At 38.7% G+C, this 17,644-nt stretch overlaps 1 protein-coding gene across 1 annotated transcript in view; it reads right to left on the reverse strand.

The window, feature by feature from the left end:
• Positions 1-7,829: 7,829 nt before the first annotated feature.
• FDX1 (ferredoxin 1) overlaps positions 7,830-17,644 on the reverse strand; it is a 34,254-nt gene continuing 24,439 nt past the window's right edge. The window contains exons 3-4 of the mRNA XM_006072575.4: positions 17,407-17,536; positions 7,830-8,492 (exon numbers count right to left, since the gene is read on the reverse strand). Of these exons, the coding sequence (XP_006072637.2) occupies positions 8,366-8,492; positions 17,407-17,536 (257 nt within the window). The 3' untranslated portion in view covers positions 7,830-8,365. The remainder of the gene's footprint in view (positions 8,493-17,406; positions 17,537-17,644) is intronic.

The following is a 17,644-nucleotide window of genomic DNA, read 5'->3' on the forward strand; positions in this document are numbered from 1 at the left end:
TCCTTTTCGGTTTGCCCTTTGCTCTCCAAACAATTTTTAGTTTGGAAGGCTGCAGTCAGCCCACAAAACTGGACTAGTGGCATTAAAAAAAATTGTGTAATAGTGGGGACACATGAATGCCAACAGGTGGTTTTGCAATCTAATGTCTTATGATAAGTTCTGTCATCCCGCTGCTCAGCATGAATTCTGAGCCTGATGATGGTTGTTTTGAGGTGTGCACACTAACCACATCAAGATGAGGCTCTCACCCACCCAGGATAGGGTTTCATGGGGGCTTTGGAAGGAAGGGCTCCAAGTCTGAACATGAAGTGAACTGAAAGTTACTCAGCCGCGTCACCCTTTGCGACCCCAGAGATTGCAGCCCACCAAATGACTCTGCCCATGGAATTCTCCAGACAAGAATACTGAACTGGGTTGTCATGCATGACTACACAAACCAGCCTGAGAGCTGGTACAACAGTTAGACAAACATTCTAGTCCCTGGTAGAGGAAGGAAAAAGCCAAGGAACTCAGCTTCTTACTACCCTCTTTGTCCTCTACAGTAAGAAGCCTCCATCTCCTGAAGGTGTGCTCACCAGGCAGGACACCCCAGAGAGTAGAAGCTGATAGAAATGGGTGCCAGGTCAAAGTACGTCCACTCCACTGTTGGGTATATGAACAATTCCAGCTTTGTAAATTCTGGCAGCGTGCTTAAAAGAAATAATCATCTTGTCCTTCTGAAGAGTTCAACTGTCTGGCAAGAGTAATAAAGAATAAAAACACTTGAGAGTTTGTCTCCTCATCATCCTGGTGATCGCTATGTGTGTGTGCACTCAGTCGTGTCTGACTCTATGTAACTCCATGGACTGTAGCCCTCCAGGCTCCTCTGTCCAGGGAATTTTCCAGGCAAGAATACTGGAGTGGGTTGCCATGCCCTCCATCCAGGGGATCTTCCCGACCCAGGGATTGAACCTGAGTTTCTTGCACCTCCTGCGTTGGCAGGCGGATTGTTTACCACTGAGACACCAGAGAAGCCCCAAGAACAGCTATATCCCAAGATTTTAACCCTGAAAGTTGTTGATAGTATATAAACCTTTTGCTTTCCTTTGGTTTAGTGGACTCGTTTAACATAATCACACTTACTTAATCCAAACCCCTAACCTGAGATTTTCTCCTCTCGAGCCCCTCCCACTTTACCCCTGAATCCGTTCAGAGCACAGTGGTGGGCAAAGGAAGTGGGTCTTTTCATAGGAATTTCATTCAATAAATTCAACCAATATTTAATGACCACCACCTACATGTCAGATACTCCTCTCAAGGCATTTGGAACATAACAAGTAAAAGACTGAATGATTTACCTTATCATGAGCAATCATCATGCTTTAAAATATTTGGGGTGTCAAGAAATGGATAAAAATTTTTTGAGCTGATTTTAAAACTATATTAAAACTCATATGTATATCTTACTTTAGTGGGAAGGGAGTAAGCTGATTACAGAAGTGCTGCTATTCTTTTCAAAACATGTTTCCACTAAAAAAAAAAAAAACAGGTTTCCATATAGCAATTTGTATTAATATTTTAGTATATGAATAAATGTGTGGTTTGAAAGAACTGACATTGCTCTAAAAAGTAAAAAACTTATTCTTTCATTTTTCAGCAGTGGGGCCCTCACTTCTGTCACTTGTATTGAAAGTTGCTCCTTGCTTTTTCTTTCAATAAAAAGACAGCTATTTCCAGTTCAGACACAGCTGTATTATCTTATTTGCTTCCTTTTGTAGTTATTATAGCCTAGAAATTTTCAACTCATAACTACTTCTTGATAATTTAATATATGTGGTTATCAACAGAATATGTCTAATATAAATTATAATAAAGCACTATAATAAAACAATTTTTAGTGCATTCATCAGATGGGTAGTAGGCTTAAGATTAATCCCTTTGCACATCTGCTTTTCAAAAATAACATTCTGAATATAAAAGTCAAAGAATCAAGTCTCAGTTTGCAATTCATATGTAACAGGAATTTCATGTTTTAATACCTAAGGGTTAGATTTTGTCAAGAAGCAACCAACAATCACACAGTGCTTTACAGTTAACAAAAAACGTCTATATGCATCACCTTAAATAATTACTAAACTGTGTCCAGCAGATACAACTACACAGATGACAAAGCAGTTTGGTTCAAGTATGGGTATTATCATCTCTACTTAACAGACATGTAACCAGAGACTCCGCAGGGTTAAGTGACTACCTCAAGATGGAACATTCATGAGGAGGCATAGCCAGGCCTCAGGTGGACACTGTACAGTTTTCTACAAATTATAAAAAGCTCTCATACAAAGGTATAGTGACCACATGTTTAACTCATTAGCAAGGAGATTAGCAGAATGACAAGACTGGTTCAAAGAAAGACATGAGAAACTGATACACAGACACACACGTGCGCATGCACAAGGAAAAGAGAATGCTGTTTTAAGACTGCAGAGATACAAAACTGGCTGTCTTACAAGGCAAGAAAACCGTAACTCTTAAAGAGTTACCTTTTCTACCAAACTATTCCTTTGCAACTTACCAGTCTTCTCTAAATTATATCACATCTAACTTTAGAGGGACCGGGCCCTAGTCAATAGTAAGGACCAAGTAAGCTTCCTCCTCCAGAGCAGGAGTCAGCAAATTTTCTCTGTGCAGGGCCAGACAGCAAATATATATATACACTTCAGGCGTTCTAGGCCATCTGGTCCCTGTCATAACTACTCAACTCTGTTGTCGCAGCATCAAAGCAGCCATAGGCAATAAATAATGAATGAGTGTGGCTATGCTGCCCTAAGACATTACTTACATAAAACAGGGGATGGGCTTGATTTGACCCACAGGATACTTTGCCAACTCCCTTGCCCTAGAGCTTCAGATGATCCTTGGGTGGCCCAGTTAGACAAGCCACTTCACAACTTTGAAGTGACCTGCAGTAATCTTTCTGCTTTATTTCCAAGTTTTAGATAAATTTTTAAAATGGTGGTACCCAGGCTTTCAAACAACTTTTGCTGTGCTTTTCCTGCACAATGTAAGACAGCTTACTTTGCTGTCTCTCTAAGGCTCATTCAGACTTTGGATTTCTGTTACAGAACAAAAGGCTCTCCTTAAAAAACATTAGGGGCTTCCCCGGTGGCTCAGCAGTGAAGAACTTGCCTGCAATGCAGGAGACACAGCACAAGCTGTGCTTCAATTCCTGGGTCAGGAAGACCCCCTGGAGAAGGAAATGGCAACCCACTGCAGTATTCTTGCCTGGAAAACCCCATGGACAGTCCATGGGGTCACAAGAGTCTGACATGACTTAGTGACTAAACAACAAAAGAACATTAAAACAAAACCACTGAGTTTTCAATGTCTTTGCTTGCTTGGTTTGGGGCGATTCTGACTTCCTATTCCTTTTCACAGGCCTGAAGAAAGCTCATCAGAACCGATGGAAAACCCAATGCTGATGATAACTCACTGAAGGCTACCATACAGGGTGCCAGGGCTTTCCTGGCGGTCCAGTGGTCAAGACTCTGCTTCCACTGCAGGGGGTACAGGTTCAATTCCTGGCCAGGGAAAGTCACGCATGCCAAGCAGTGTGGTGAAAAAAATTACAGGATGTCAGACACTTCTAAGATGAAGCACCACTGATCTGCAGGCATGGTGGTAACAGTGTCACATGACTCAAGAGAATGGAGTCCATGTATCACCTATAGGACCTCAGCACTCAGACTTCAGGAACCAGTGACATCTAAGACCAGCAGAGGGATCTGCACTGACCTCATTCAAAACTGTTTCGGCCAAAATGTTAAAAAAAAAAAAAAAAAGCCCTCATTCTTCTCATGGCTGAGCAGCATTCCATTGTGTATATACAAAACTCCTTATCCATTCGTTTGTTCATGGGCATTTAGGTTGCTTTTGTACTTTGGCTATTATAAATAATGCTGTTCTGAACATTGAGAGACACGAATCTCTTTGAATTAAGTTTTCATCTTTTTCAGGTATATGCCCAGGAGTGGGACTGCTGGAACATAAGATAGTTTTGCTTTTACTTTTCTGAGAAAGCTCCATACTGTTTTCCAGTGACTGCATCAACTTACATTCCCACCAACAGTGTACAAGGGTACCCTTTTCTCCACATCCTTGAAAACCTTTGTTGTGTTCTTGATGATCAGCATTCTGATAGGTGTGAAGTAATATCTCATTGCGGTTTTGATTTGCATTTCCCTGATAATTAACAATGTTGAGCACCTTTTCATGTGTCAGTTGGCTATCTGCATGTCCTCCTTGGAAAAATGTCTACCCGGGTCTTTCACTCATTTTTAATTGGGTTGTTTTTTTGATATGATGTGTAGAGGATGTTTGTGTGTTTTGGATATTAACCCCTTATCAGTCATATCATTTACAAATATTTTCTCTCATTCAGTAGGTTGTGTTTTCATTTTGTCTATGTTTTCCTCTGCTGTGCAAAAGCTTTTAAGTTTAATTAGGTCCCATTAGTTTATTTTTTGCCTTTGTTTCCTTTGCTTTAGGAGACAGATCCAAAAAATACTGCAACAATTTAAGTCAAATTTTGTCCTTTACAACAACATGGATGGACTTGGAGAGTATTATGCTAAGTGAAATAAGTTAAACACTGTATGACATTACTTATATGTGGAACCTAAAAAACACAATAAACTAGTGAATATAACAAAAAAGAAACATGTACAGATATAAAAAAACAAAAGTGGTTACCAGTGGAGGGAAGGATGGGGACAATATAAGGCTAGGGGGTTAAACAGTACAAACTGTTACATATAAGCTACAAGGATACAACACAGGGAATATAGCCAGTATTTTAATTATAAATGACTATACGCTTTAAAAACTGTGAATCACTACACTGTACACCTGTAACTTACATAATATGGTATATGAACTATACTTCAATTGAAAAAAAAAAGATCATAAGTTGAACACCATCCTTTTAAATATAATGGAGATTATCTAACCTCTCAAGAAAATACTCCTATGTATCTGACTCCCGTTAAGTTGGAGTTAGGGTGCAGGCACAGTATAAGGCCTATACTGGGCTCATGTAATCCCATCAGTAACAGGTGACTACTGAAGAGCAAAGTGCCAGAAGCACGTTCCTTGTAAGACCAGGTTTTGATTAATTCACCTATGTACTGTATACCTTGTTGTTTAGTCGCTGAGTCACATCTGACGCTTTTACGATCACAATGGACTATAGCCTGCCAGGCTCCTCTGTGCATGGGAATTCCCATAGAGAAATACTACAATGGGTTGCCATTTCTTTCTCCAGGGGGTCTTCCCAACCCAGGGATTGAATCTGCAGCTTCTGCACTGCAGGCAGATTCTTTACCACCGAGCCACCAGGGCTTCCCACTGTATACCTACTATGGGCTAAATACCACAACAGAAACTGCAAAGCTGAACACAACGTAGTCCTTACCCTAGAAGTGACCAGCAGACAAAGGGACAGAGGGAGCCAGAAAGGCACAATGGCTTTTCTTAATTTTATAATATTATTATCAAATCAAGTCTAAAAATTAAATGACCAATAATATATCCAGATAATAAGATAAGCAAATGGGATTCAAAAGGGGAGAGGAATAAGACATTGATTGCTAAGTCACTTCAGTCGTGTCCGACTCTGTGCAACCCCATAGACGGCAGCCCACCAGGCTCACCCGTCCCTGGGATTCTCCAGGCAAGAACACTGGAGTGGGCTGCCATTTCCTTCTCCAATGCATGAAAGTGAAAAGTGAAAGTGAAGTCGCTCAGTCATGTCCGACTCTTAGCGACCCCATGGATTGCAGCCTAACAGGCTCCTCCGTCCATGGGATTTTCCAAGCAAGAGTACTGGAGTGGGGTGCCATTGCCTTCTCCGAAGACATTGATTAGGTGATTTATGACTAACAGTTTTTGCAAAAGTAACACCTCTCACTGTAAAGATCTTTCCCATCAACTTCTCAAGTTGCTTTGAGTAGATTTAAATTATCTTTTAACTTTCTGTTTCTGTTGTCATAGCCACATTTATTTCTGTCTGCTGGTGATCATGTCTTCCTCCTGCCAGCTGGCTGTCTAATTTATCAGTTTCTAGCAACTTTGAAACAGAAGAAAATCTGATAAAAGTAACTTGATATCATGTGATGTGTTGATATGTTAAAGGAATCCTGTTGCTGCTTTACAAAGATCATGCTTCTATTCTTCAAAACTTTTTCAACAAGAAACAAAGTTTACATGTAATTTCTGAATATCTATGAATGGTTTACACTTAGAATAAATTTTCACAGGCTGTTTTTAGGAATATGCATACAATTATTTTGTGTTTTTTTTAATTTATAGTGATGCTATCCGACAAATAAGAAAGTCATCAAAGAAATTCTGATCCCAAAATGTGGTTTACCACAAAATTTCAAGTAGCTTAAAAAAAGGAAAAGCAATTGTAAGAGCTGTAAAAAAGAAGAAAAGAAATAGGAAAACATATACTGAATCTAAATTTACCTCAGAAAACATTTTTCCAAGTGAAATGTTCTATTGCTTAATGACCACAAAAACCACATGGACCACCATGTGATACTTAAGTAGTTATTTAAAAAGGAGGAGAGTTGTCCTTTAAGACAAAAATTTGAGAGTATTTTTCACAGTGAAACTTAAGCAAAAGGTTTTGGAAATTCTTAGAATTGTTCACTTAAATTCAGCAGTTCTGAATTACTTCCATAGTTACAGGATGGTTTTATCTGTGAAAACCAAATTCAACATTAAGTATTAGCACGTAACCAACAATTATATCGAGTACTGTGCCAAAGGAAGGTGCATTTCTTGACGGCAAAGTGACAGAGAAATGTAAACTAAAAATTACCCAGCTTTGCAAGGAAGCCTATCTTTCTTCTCCTGGCTTTAAACCATCAAGAAGAAAACTATGAGGAGTCAGAAAAAAACAAACGAACCATCATAATAAAGGAGACGTAAGAATCTTTTGAAACACAATTCAAGAGTAAAACCTAGCCCTCTTAAAAAGTTTAGAATACTGTTAATTAAAAGGCTAATCTTCACAGGCAATGAAGTGCTAGTAAATTAATCTGAAAGTAATGGTTACTGTGATGGCTTAAAAATGTTGTCTGCAAATTCTCTGACATCCCACAATGCAAATGATGGGTCAGACTTGGTGTCTCACTTCTAATGAAACAAACAAGCAAAAGCAATACTCCATGACTTTCAGCTTCTGCCTAGCAATGCTTATATGCCCTATTAGGGCACTGGCTCTCAGAAACCACCTACCGCATTATAAGGACACCTGGCTTACACGAAGGGACCGTACATACATGAGGGTCCTGCTAGATCCCCAGCGGACACCAGCATCAACCTGTCAGTCACATGAGGGAATCATAAGACTTCAGATGATTCTAGTACCTGGCTTCTAATGCTCAAAGTGCACAGATGTACTTGAAGCTAACTCAACTTTACAATTCACTTTGCACTAATTTTTTTCTGCCCTTCCCCATTAGTCCAAAATAGTTACTGTTTCATTATACTTCCAAGAGCATACTTCATACCCTTTTATTGTCATTTATCAGTTTATTCACAATAAAGATAAAATGTCTGCCATGCATGGATGGTGATCTGAGGGGCTCAAGCCCCCCGTCCTCCAGGACCCTGCCTGCGTGCTCACTGCACACCACGTGGCTGTCCTGGCCGAGGGGATGGTAGCCCCCTCGTTCCCTTCTTAGGACAGAGAAAACCTAATCCATAAGATATCCATTCTGTCACAGGGAGAGATTTATAAATAAGCATTACTTTTTAAATATTATAAAGACAGACCATTCTGATCAGGATTTAAAAAAAAAACACATTTAATTTTTAGTTTACTCCTCCACCTCAGTCAGAATTGAGACCAAACATCTTTGACAGTGCTTGATTATCAGTGCTCAGACTTTAAATAAGATATCCCTAATTTTCCCAGTTTCGATCTAAACATGTACGGTTCTAGTACTGATCTTCTAATTTGCAGTATGACCCTAGACAAGCCATCTTACATCTCTGCCTCCATCCACATTCAAGAGAGATAATGACACCTTTTTAACCTACTTACTTATTGGTAAGTAGGCATAAGATTTATGTTGCTGATCAATCACAGGTAAAATATATAAGGTTTTATCATACTAACTACTTTCTAATACTTGTTTTTATAATTTAATCAAAATAAAAATGGCATACTTTCAGAACTACAAAATTCAGCAGTTATATCAGATAAATTTAGTAAATCTAGTCATAATGATAAATCCATTCATCCATGTTCTCATTTAATTACATTAAGAAATAATAATTATAAAAATAGGGTAAAATGTTGTGAAAATATTCCTATTTATTCTATCTTTGAGGAGTTCATGCCCATATCAATGGACTCTCTGGCATCAGACACGGCATCAGGTACTCGAACAGTCATATTGTCCATAGCCTTTGTCAAACAGATCTGGCAGCCCAACCGCGATCTGTATAAGAAAGGGGGAAGGTACGGTTTAGTATTAAGTATATCTTATTCACAAGGCAACGTAGTTAATAGGACCTTTTCTTACCCAGAACACTGGGATTTATTTACCCTTTAAGTTTTCATTAAGTCAAAAAAGATACATCCAACCCTTTCAACTAGAGAATAACAGAATGTAAACATGAAAACAAAAAGTTTGATATGTCAAAGTTTTATTTTAATCTCTAGCTTCTATCTTCTACTAATTGTTTCATCAGAACTACTGATTTTTGGTGACAGGAACGACAGGCAATGAAACAATGAGAAGACACAACATTGGAGAAGAGAACTGGGGTTTCAGCAATGCCAAGAAAATAATTACCTTACAGTCACAACTACACTGGGAGGTGCAGGCACATCAGAGGTATCCATCCCTTCAACTGAGTTATGGGAAATATGTTAATACTATGTATTGGATTTCATTACCATTCAAAATAATTCCAGCCCAAAAAGATTACACTATGGCTGATTCATGTTGTTGTTTGCCAGAAACCAATACAATACTGTAAAGCAATTATGCTTTAAATAAAAATAATTTCTAGAAAAAAAAAGACTACAAAACAAAAATTAAAAATACAGAAACAGCATAAATTGATAAAAGGAAAGTAAATATTTATCACTGGAAGAATAACTGTAATTCCATTTTTTTCACAGAATTATGACCAATTTTATGTTTAAAAAGGAATCTTAAACAGTGATGTACAAATCTATGTCTACGTAGCTCTAAGGATAAACAAATCTTTCAACAAGCATAAAATGTTAAGTTATAAGATCATTTTACACCATATTTTAATTAGCAGAGCTTTTTCTTTCTTAATGGCACATAAAAATAAATACTGTATTTGTCTCATACTCCAACTGCCTTCAAAAAATTTGACGGAATGTGATATGCAGGTCTTGATTTCATCAACATACTCATCAAGCACCTGCTGAACATCTAAAGGGACAGAACTAAACGTCAGTGGGTTTGCAAAGAGCAGTTCACTTCGATCCTTACTAAACACCTCTTACATGCCGGGCACCAGGGAAGGCAGGAGGAGGCAGCACGGGGGCTAGAACCACACAGACCAGGGGTCCAGATCCAGCACTGAATGTGATGTGTTCACAGGCAACTTTCTTAATCCTGACAAATATTAGTTTCCTAATGTCATCCTAAAGATGGATAATAAGTGGGTTCCTCACAGGACTGCTGTAAGGATTATTTGCTAATATCAGTATTAAGGTGTGAACTTTAAATCAAACAGAAGAGCTGAGACACATTCACAGGTAATTAACATGTGAGACTGTGACAAATGTCATGAGAGAGAAAGCTGAAAGGTCTGAGGAGAAAGCACTGATTTCTGGCTGGGCAGATGGTGTTCTACTGGGTTCTGAAGACTGGGTAGGATTTAGTATTTAATAAAAGATAAAGAAGAAAGGCATTTGAGACAAAGGTAATAGGGGTTCAAGGCATGTTTGAGTTAATATGGATTTCTGACTTGGCTGCTGTGCAGGCCAGACAAGGACAGGAAGAGTGATGGGCTAGAAAGGTAGTCAGGCCACGGACAGCTCTGAACATCAATGAAGGGGTGGTTCATGTTTTCACTAGTGAGCAATGAGGGACTCTGGGAGGGACCCTGAAAGGGAGTAAGTTCTACAGTCATTGGCTTCCCTGCTGGCTCAGTAGTAAAGAACGCACCTGCCAATGTAGGAGACACAGGTTTGATCCCTGGGTTGGGAAGATCCCCAGCAGAAGGAAATCAGGTTCAGTTCATGGGGTCAAAAAAGAGTCAGACACAACATAGTGACTCAACAACAACGAACAACTACAGTCATGGAAAACATTGACTGCTGATAGAAAAAAATCCCTTTCTGCCAGTAGTTCCTATTTGTTGAATTAGAAAATCTTGAGCAAAGAATGCTCAAACTACCACACAACTGCAATCATCTCACATGCTAGTAAAATAATGCTCAAAATTCTCCAAGCCAGGCTTCAACAGTACATGAACAATTAAATTCCAGATGTACAAGCTGGATTTAGAAAAGGCAGAGGAACCAGAGATCAAATTGCCAACATATGCTGGATCATCCAAAAAGCAAGAGAGTTCCAGAAAAATATCTACTTCTCCTTTATTGACTGTGCCAAAGTCTTTGATTGTGTGGACCACAACAAACTCTGGAAAATTCTTAAAGAGATGGGAATACCAGACCACCTTACCTGCCTCTTGAGAAATTTGTATGCAGGTCAAGAAGCTACAGTTAGAACTGGACATGGAACAAAAGACTGGTTCCAAATACAGAAAGGAGTCAGTCAAAGCTGTATATTGTCACTATGCTTATTTAACTTACAGGCAGAGAACATCATGAGAAATGCTGGCCTGGAGGAAGCACAAGCTAGAATCAAGACTGCCAGGAGAAATATCAATAACCTCAGATATGCAGATGACACCACCCTATGGCAGAAAGTGAAGAAGAACTAAAGAGCGTCTTGATGAAAATAAGAGGAAAGTGAAAAAATTGGCATAAAACTCAACATTCAGAAAACTAAGATCATAGCATCTGGTCCCATCACTTCATGGCAAATAGATGGGGAAACGGTGGAAACAATGACAGACTTTATCTTCTTGGGCTCCAAAATCACTGCAGATGGTGACTGTAGCCACAAAATTAAAAGACACTTGCTCTTTGGAAAAAAAAGTTATGAACAACCTAGACAGCATATTAAAAAGCAGAGACATTACTTTTGCCAACAAAGGTCCGTCTAGTTAATGCTATGGTTTTTCCAGTGGTCATGTATGGATGTGAGAGCTGGACTATAAAGAAAGGTGAGCACTGAAGAATTGATACTTTTGAACTTTGGTGTTGGAGAAGACTCTTGAGAGCCCCTTGGACTGCAAGGAGATCCAACCAGTCAATCCTAAAGGAAATCAGTCCTGGGTGTTCATTGGAAGGACTGATGCTGAAGCTGAAACTCCAATACTTTGGTCACCTGACACGAAGAACTGACTCATTGGAAAAGACCCTGATGCTGGGAAAGATTGAAGGCAGGAGGAGAAGGGGACGACAGAGGATGAGATAGTTGGATGGCATCACCAACTCAATGGACATGAGTTTGAGTGAACTCCGGGAGTTGGTGATGGACAGGGAGGCCTGGTGTGCTGCAGTTCATGGGGTTGCAGAGTCAGACGGACTGAGTGACCGAACTGAACTAAACTGAAAATCTTCAATTATGTATTAAGCTCTCTCAACAAGAGAGAAAATGAGGCAAGTCAATTTCGAGCCAAGGCAAGTCAAGCAAAAATAAGACAAGACAAAGATTGTGGTGAGCCTGAGACAGACTATTGGTTATACTCTTGGTGTTCATATAAAATTAAGTAGAGTAATGCTAGTCTTCAAGGAACTTGGGGAAGAGGATGGAAAAAGCTATCAATGATATAGGGCAGAAACAAGTAAGCACAGTAACAGAAGAACCAGAAGTACATAGGAGAACACGGGGAACCCCTCCTGGTTCTGTAACCTAGGAGGTAAGGAAGTGGTGCTGGGACCACTCTCAATTCCCTACTTTCTCCTGGAAGGTCTTCGGCTCTAAGGTGGATCAGTGTAGAATCTCTAGAGAAGGAGCCGGACAGCAAGTCTTCCTTGATTTCATTATTAATTAATTTTGGGAATTCCCATAATTTTTTTTTAAAGAAAAATACAGTTTATTTCAAGCTTACAGAAACTTTCAGAGTGCAGCTGTGCTCCATTTGTCCATCTGTCTGTTTGTCCAAAGTAACAGGTTGTTGGGGTAGGCCCAGAAACTGCTCCCTTGTTGAGCTCTGAAGCTCAGCTCCCAGAAGGATGCTTCCAAAACTACTCACAGGTCAAGCCACAGATTAAACAATAAGGTATTATTTATTGAGGTGACTTCGATGGGATGAGGTGTTTGGAAAGAGGTTGGAGGAGACAGAAAACAAAGCCCAGGTCCTCTGAGCTCACTGCCTAGACAAGGTCTTAGACATCCTGAAGGAACCTAGGGCCAGACCCTGGGCTGCAGGAAGGAAACATCCCTGGGAGGTTCAGGAGCACAGAGCTGTTCTGCTGGGGAGGGTGGGGGGGGGGGGGCAGGTACCACAGCTACTTTCATATCTTCAACTAATCTCTCTTCTATTTGCAAGCTCATCTCACCACTCCTTAACCAGCAGGAATACTGGTTCTCCTGCTGGCTCTCCCCCTTCACACATTCACATGCCTACTATCAACCAGCATTTAGCTTCTCCTCCAGTCATTCCCATAATTAATAATTCCCATAATTAATTTTCATTATTAACCCCACAAAATCTCCCACTTGTGCAAACCCTGAAGACATTTTCTACAGCCACTTTGTCATACACACCTGACAGCGAAATATACTAGGTGTGTTAACTTGACTTCTAAAGTTTGGTTTTCAAAGCAAAGAAGGAACTTCAAACTGTAAGAAACCAAGGGCTTTGGGGTCCAATGTAACTGACTGAAACCAGGGCTCTGTCATTCTCCAGCTATGTGGCCTTGAGCAAATCTCTGAGAACGAAGCCCTGTTCTATAAGGTGGTGATAATACTGCAAACTCTGAAGGTTAGAAACAATCTTTGTTAAGATTGTAGGCATTACAGTAAATGTCTGGCATTTGAGTTAATACTTTATAGTTAAAATGCCAACAACAACCATTGAGTGAATGCTTTTTCCATCAGACACTATTTAAGGAGCTGCACGTGCATAGCTGACATGACATAACAATCCTATGAGGTAGGTACTATTTTATTATCCCCATTTTACAAATATGAAAATGAGGCCTCTGTGTAGGTTATCCATGGAAACTGGTTGCAGGGAGCAATGACAACTATCAAAAATAGCAAAAGAGACACTGATGTATAGAACAGTCTTATGGACTCTGTGAGAGAGGGAGAGGGTGGGAAGATTTGGGAGAATGGCATTGAAACATGTAAAATATCATGTATGTAATGAGTTGCCAGTCCAGGTTCGATGCACGATACTGGATGCTTGGGGCTGGTGCACTGGGACGACCCAGAGGGATGGAATGGGGAGGGAGGAGGGAGGAGGGTTCAGGATGGGGAACACATGTATACCTGTGGCAGATTCATTTTGATATTTGGCAAAACTAATACAATTATGTAAAGTTTAAAAATAAAATAAAATTAAAAAAAAAAATAGATTCACAAATCATTCCTGAAGCTATCAACCATCAATTCCAAAAACAGCTGGTGATGATGCCCTTTCTGAGTCAGGCACTAGAGATACAATGATCAAATACTGGATCATCAGTTTCCTTTCAACAAAAGTAAAAAAAAATTAATTGGAAGTATTAGAAGATAAGTTCTAGATCCTAATAAATCTTCTTTCATCTATTTTTATTCAAGGAATTAATATTTGCCACAATTTAATGAGTTGAGATGAAATTTGATGCTTTTTATGGTATTCTTGAAGGACACATTTGATAATTGAAAATTATAATGAAAAGTTTTACCTACTTGAGAGAATACAGTTTTTAGAAAAACTTAAAATATAATAATAGTTAAAATGAATAGTTTTAATTGTACATTAAATAAAATTACTCAGAACTTATTCTTGTTATTAAAGGATCATCAGTCCATTATTAATCAAGGCTAAGTACACTCTCTAATAACATTAAAATGCTCTTCAATCTAAAAATTAAGGACACTTATATCTAACTTAATTTTAAAATAAACCTAGATCTAAAGACTGAGTTTCCTTTAATCTTTGGAAATACATAGTACCCTAGAAACAGAAGTTTACATGCCGTTACCACTTTTGAACAAAATTATTTTCATTCCATTTTATCAGTACTTTCTAAATCCTACCTGTTAAAAGCATTATACTCTTTCCCCACACCCTACTTATTTAACTTATATGCAGAGTACATCATGAGAAACGCTGGGAGGGAAGAAGCACAAGCTGGAATCAAGATTACCAGGAGATTCCTTAAAAAACTGGAAATAGAACTGCCTTATGATCCAGCAATCCCACTGCTGGGCATACACACTGAGGAAACCAGAAGGGAAAGAGACACGTGTACCCCAATGTTCATCGCAGCACTGTTTATAATAGCCAGGACATGGAAGCAACCTAGATGTCCATCAGCAGATGAATGGATAAGAAAGCTGTGGTACATATACACAATGGAGTATTATTCAGCCATTAAAAAGAATACATTTGAATCAGTTCTAATGAGGTGGATGAAACTGGAGCCTATTATACAGAGTGAAGTAAGCCAAAAAGAAAAACACCAATACAGTATACTAACGCATATATATGGAATTTAGAAAGATGGTAACAATAACCCTGTGTACGAGACAGCAAAAGAGACACTGATGTATAGAACAGTCTTATGGACTCTGTGGGAGAGGGAGAGGGTGGGAAGATTGGGGAGAATGGCATTGAAACATGTAAAATATCATGTATGAAATGAGTTGCCAGTCCAGGTTCGATGCACGATACTGGATGCTTGGGGCTGGTGCACTGGGACGACCCAGAGGGATGGAACGGGGAGGGAGGAGGGAGGAGGGTTCGGGATGGGGAACACATGTATACCCGTGGCGGATTAATTTTGATATTTGGCAAATCTAATACAGTTATGTAAAGTTTAAAAATAAAATAAAATTTAAAAAAAAATAAAAAATAAATAAAATAAAATTAAAAAAAAAAAAAAAAAAAGATTACCAGGAGAAATATCAATAACCTCAGATATGCAGATGACACCACCCTTATGGCAGAAAGTGAAGAAGAACTAAAGAGCCTCTTGATGAAAGTGAAAGAGGAGAGTGAAAAAGTTGGCTTAAAGCTCAACACTCAGAAAACGAAGATCATGGCATCTGGTCCCATCACTTCATGGGAAATAGATGGGGAAACAGTGGAAACAGTGGCTGACTTTACTTTTCTGGGCTCCAAAATCACTGCAGATGGTGATTGCAGCCATGAAATTAAAAGACGCTTACTCCTTGGAAGGAAAGTTATGACCAACCTAGACATATTAAAAAGCAGACATTACTTTGCCAACAAAGGTCTGTCTAGGCAAGGCTATGGTTTGGCAAGGCTATGGTTTTTCCAGTGGTCATGTATGGATGTGAGAGTTGGACTGTGAAGAAAGCTGAGCACTGAAGAATTGATGCTTTTGAACTGTGGTGTTGGAGAAGACTCTTGAGAGTCCCTTGGACTGCAAGGAGATACAACCAGTCCATTCTAAAGGAGATCAGTCCTGAGTGTTTACTGGAAGGACTGATGTTGAAGCTGAAACTCCAATAACTTTGGCCACCTGATGCCAAGAGTTGACTCATTGGAAAAGACCCTGATGCTGGGAAAGATTGAAGGCAGGAGGAGAAGGGGATGACAGAGGATGAGATGGTTGGATGGCATCACCAACTCACTGGACATGGGTTTGGGTAAACTCCAGGGGTTGGTGATGGACAGGGAGGCCTGGCATGCTATGGTTCATGGTGTCGCAAAGAGTTGGACACGAGTGAGCAACTGAACTGAACTGAACTTTCCCACAGAGCATTTCTACTAAAATTCTGTGCACTTAAGAATACCAGCTATAAAATGTCATAAAAGCTATTTCTTGCTTTCCATTATTTTGTTCTAAAACTTCTGAATTTTACTATCAAAATTTTTGGCTAGCTTACATTTGCAATAGGTCTTATATCTTCTCACAGTCTTGTATCTCTCCTTTAATGAAGCTCTCCCTTTCCTCCCATTTTTTCTTTTTGTTCAGAGTATTATCTGTTACATGCACCTATAAATTTTATCTGAATAAAAGAGCAAGCAGTTAGCTATGGTTTACCCCTCACACTGAGAGAAACAATTTTCAGAACCAAATCGACACAACCACTGAGTGTGTTGTGTGTGTTATCCTTTAAAACAGAAAAGGGGTTGTTGATAGAGAATGTGGCACCTGAAGATGTGAGGGGAAACTGGTAGGTGGCAGCCACAATAAATACCAATGAACTAAAAACTTTTGTTGAGGAAACAGAGTTTACATCAAGGGTCTAGGAAAATGGTGGTTACATAATACACATGAAATAAAGTTTATTATTACTTTTTTATTGTTTTCAACTATTTTTCATTAGGGCCACCAAACTGGAGTTAAAAGTCAAAGCCAACCTAAAGTAAACTTTGATTATCTTGCCCTTTGAAACATTAAATTAACTTCATATCTTCGCTAACTCAAACCAAAAGACTAGATAATTAAAAAAAAAAAAAAAAGTATCACTTGATTTCACTTACTACTATAAATCTTACCACTTCACTTTGATATATGGCAAAACCAATACAATATTGTAAACTTAAAATAAAATAAAATAAAATGAGAAAAAAAGAAAAAAAAGAATAATTCTATTAAAAACAAGAATAAGATCTGAGTTTCTTCAATGTACAATTAAAACTACTCATTTTAACATAACTATTATATAAAGTTTCTGAAAACTGTATTCTCACAAGTAGGTAAAACTTTTCATTATAATTTCTTTCAATTATCAAATCTGTCCTTCAAGAATACCATAAAAATGCATTATATTTCATCCCAACTCATTAAATTGTGACAAATATTAATTCCTTGAATAAAAACAGATGAAAGAAGATTTATTAGGATCCAGAACTTATCTTCTAATACTTCCAGTTAACTTTTTTTTTACTTTTGTTAAAAGGAAAGCTTCATAAGGGTTAAACTGTAGAATACATGGAGAAATGTCATATATTTGATATTCAAAGTTTGCGACTTATCTGTCTACACTGGGAGAACACTATTACATGCATGCAGATTACACATCTCTGGTCAGAGACAGACATGAACAAATAAAACTTTCACCCTCCCAGATGATTCTTAGAACAGAAATGGTCTGAAAATCTTACCTATCTGTTAGTCCATATGCCAGATCAAGCATGTCATTCTCCTCATCAGTGATTGCTTCCAATTTCTCAAATATGTGCTGTTCAAAGATGAGGTGACAAGTAGAACAAGCCAAGGTTCCCTCACATGCACCTACAAAAGCGACAAATATTGAACACGCTCCTCTCTACATTCAGCAAGATTCAAAATCGACTGAAATTAAGTAATTTCTAAATTTAAAAATCAGCATTAGCACACATC

Source organism: Bubalus bubalis, chromosome 16 (genome assembly GCF_019923935.1).
Source record: "Bubalus bubalis isolate 160015118507 breed Murrah chromosome 16, NDDB_SH_1, whole genome shotgun sequence".
NCBI classification, from domain to species: Eukaryota; Metazoa; Chordata; class Mammalia; order Artiodactyla; family Bovidae; genus Bubalus; species Bubalus bubalis.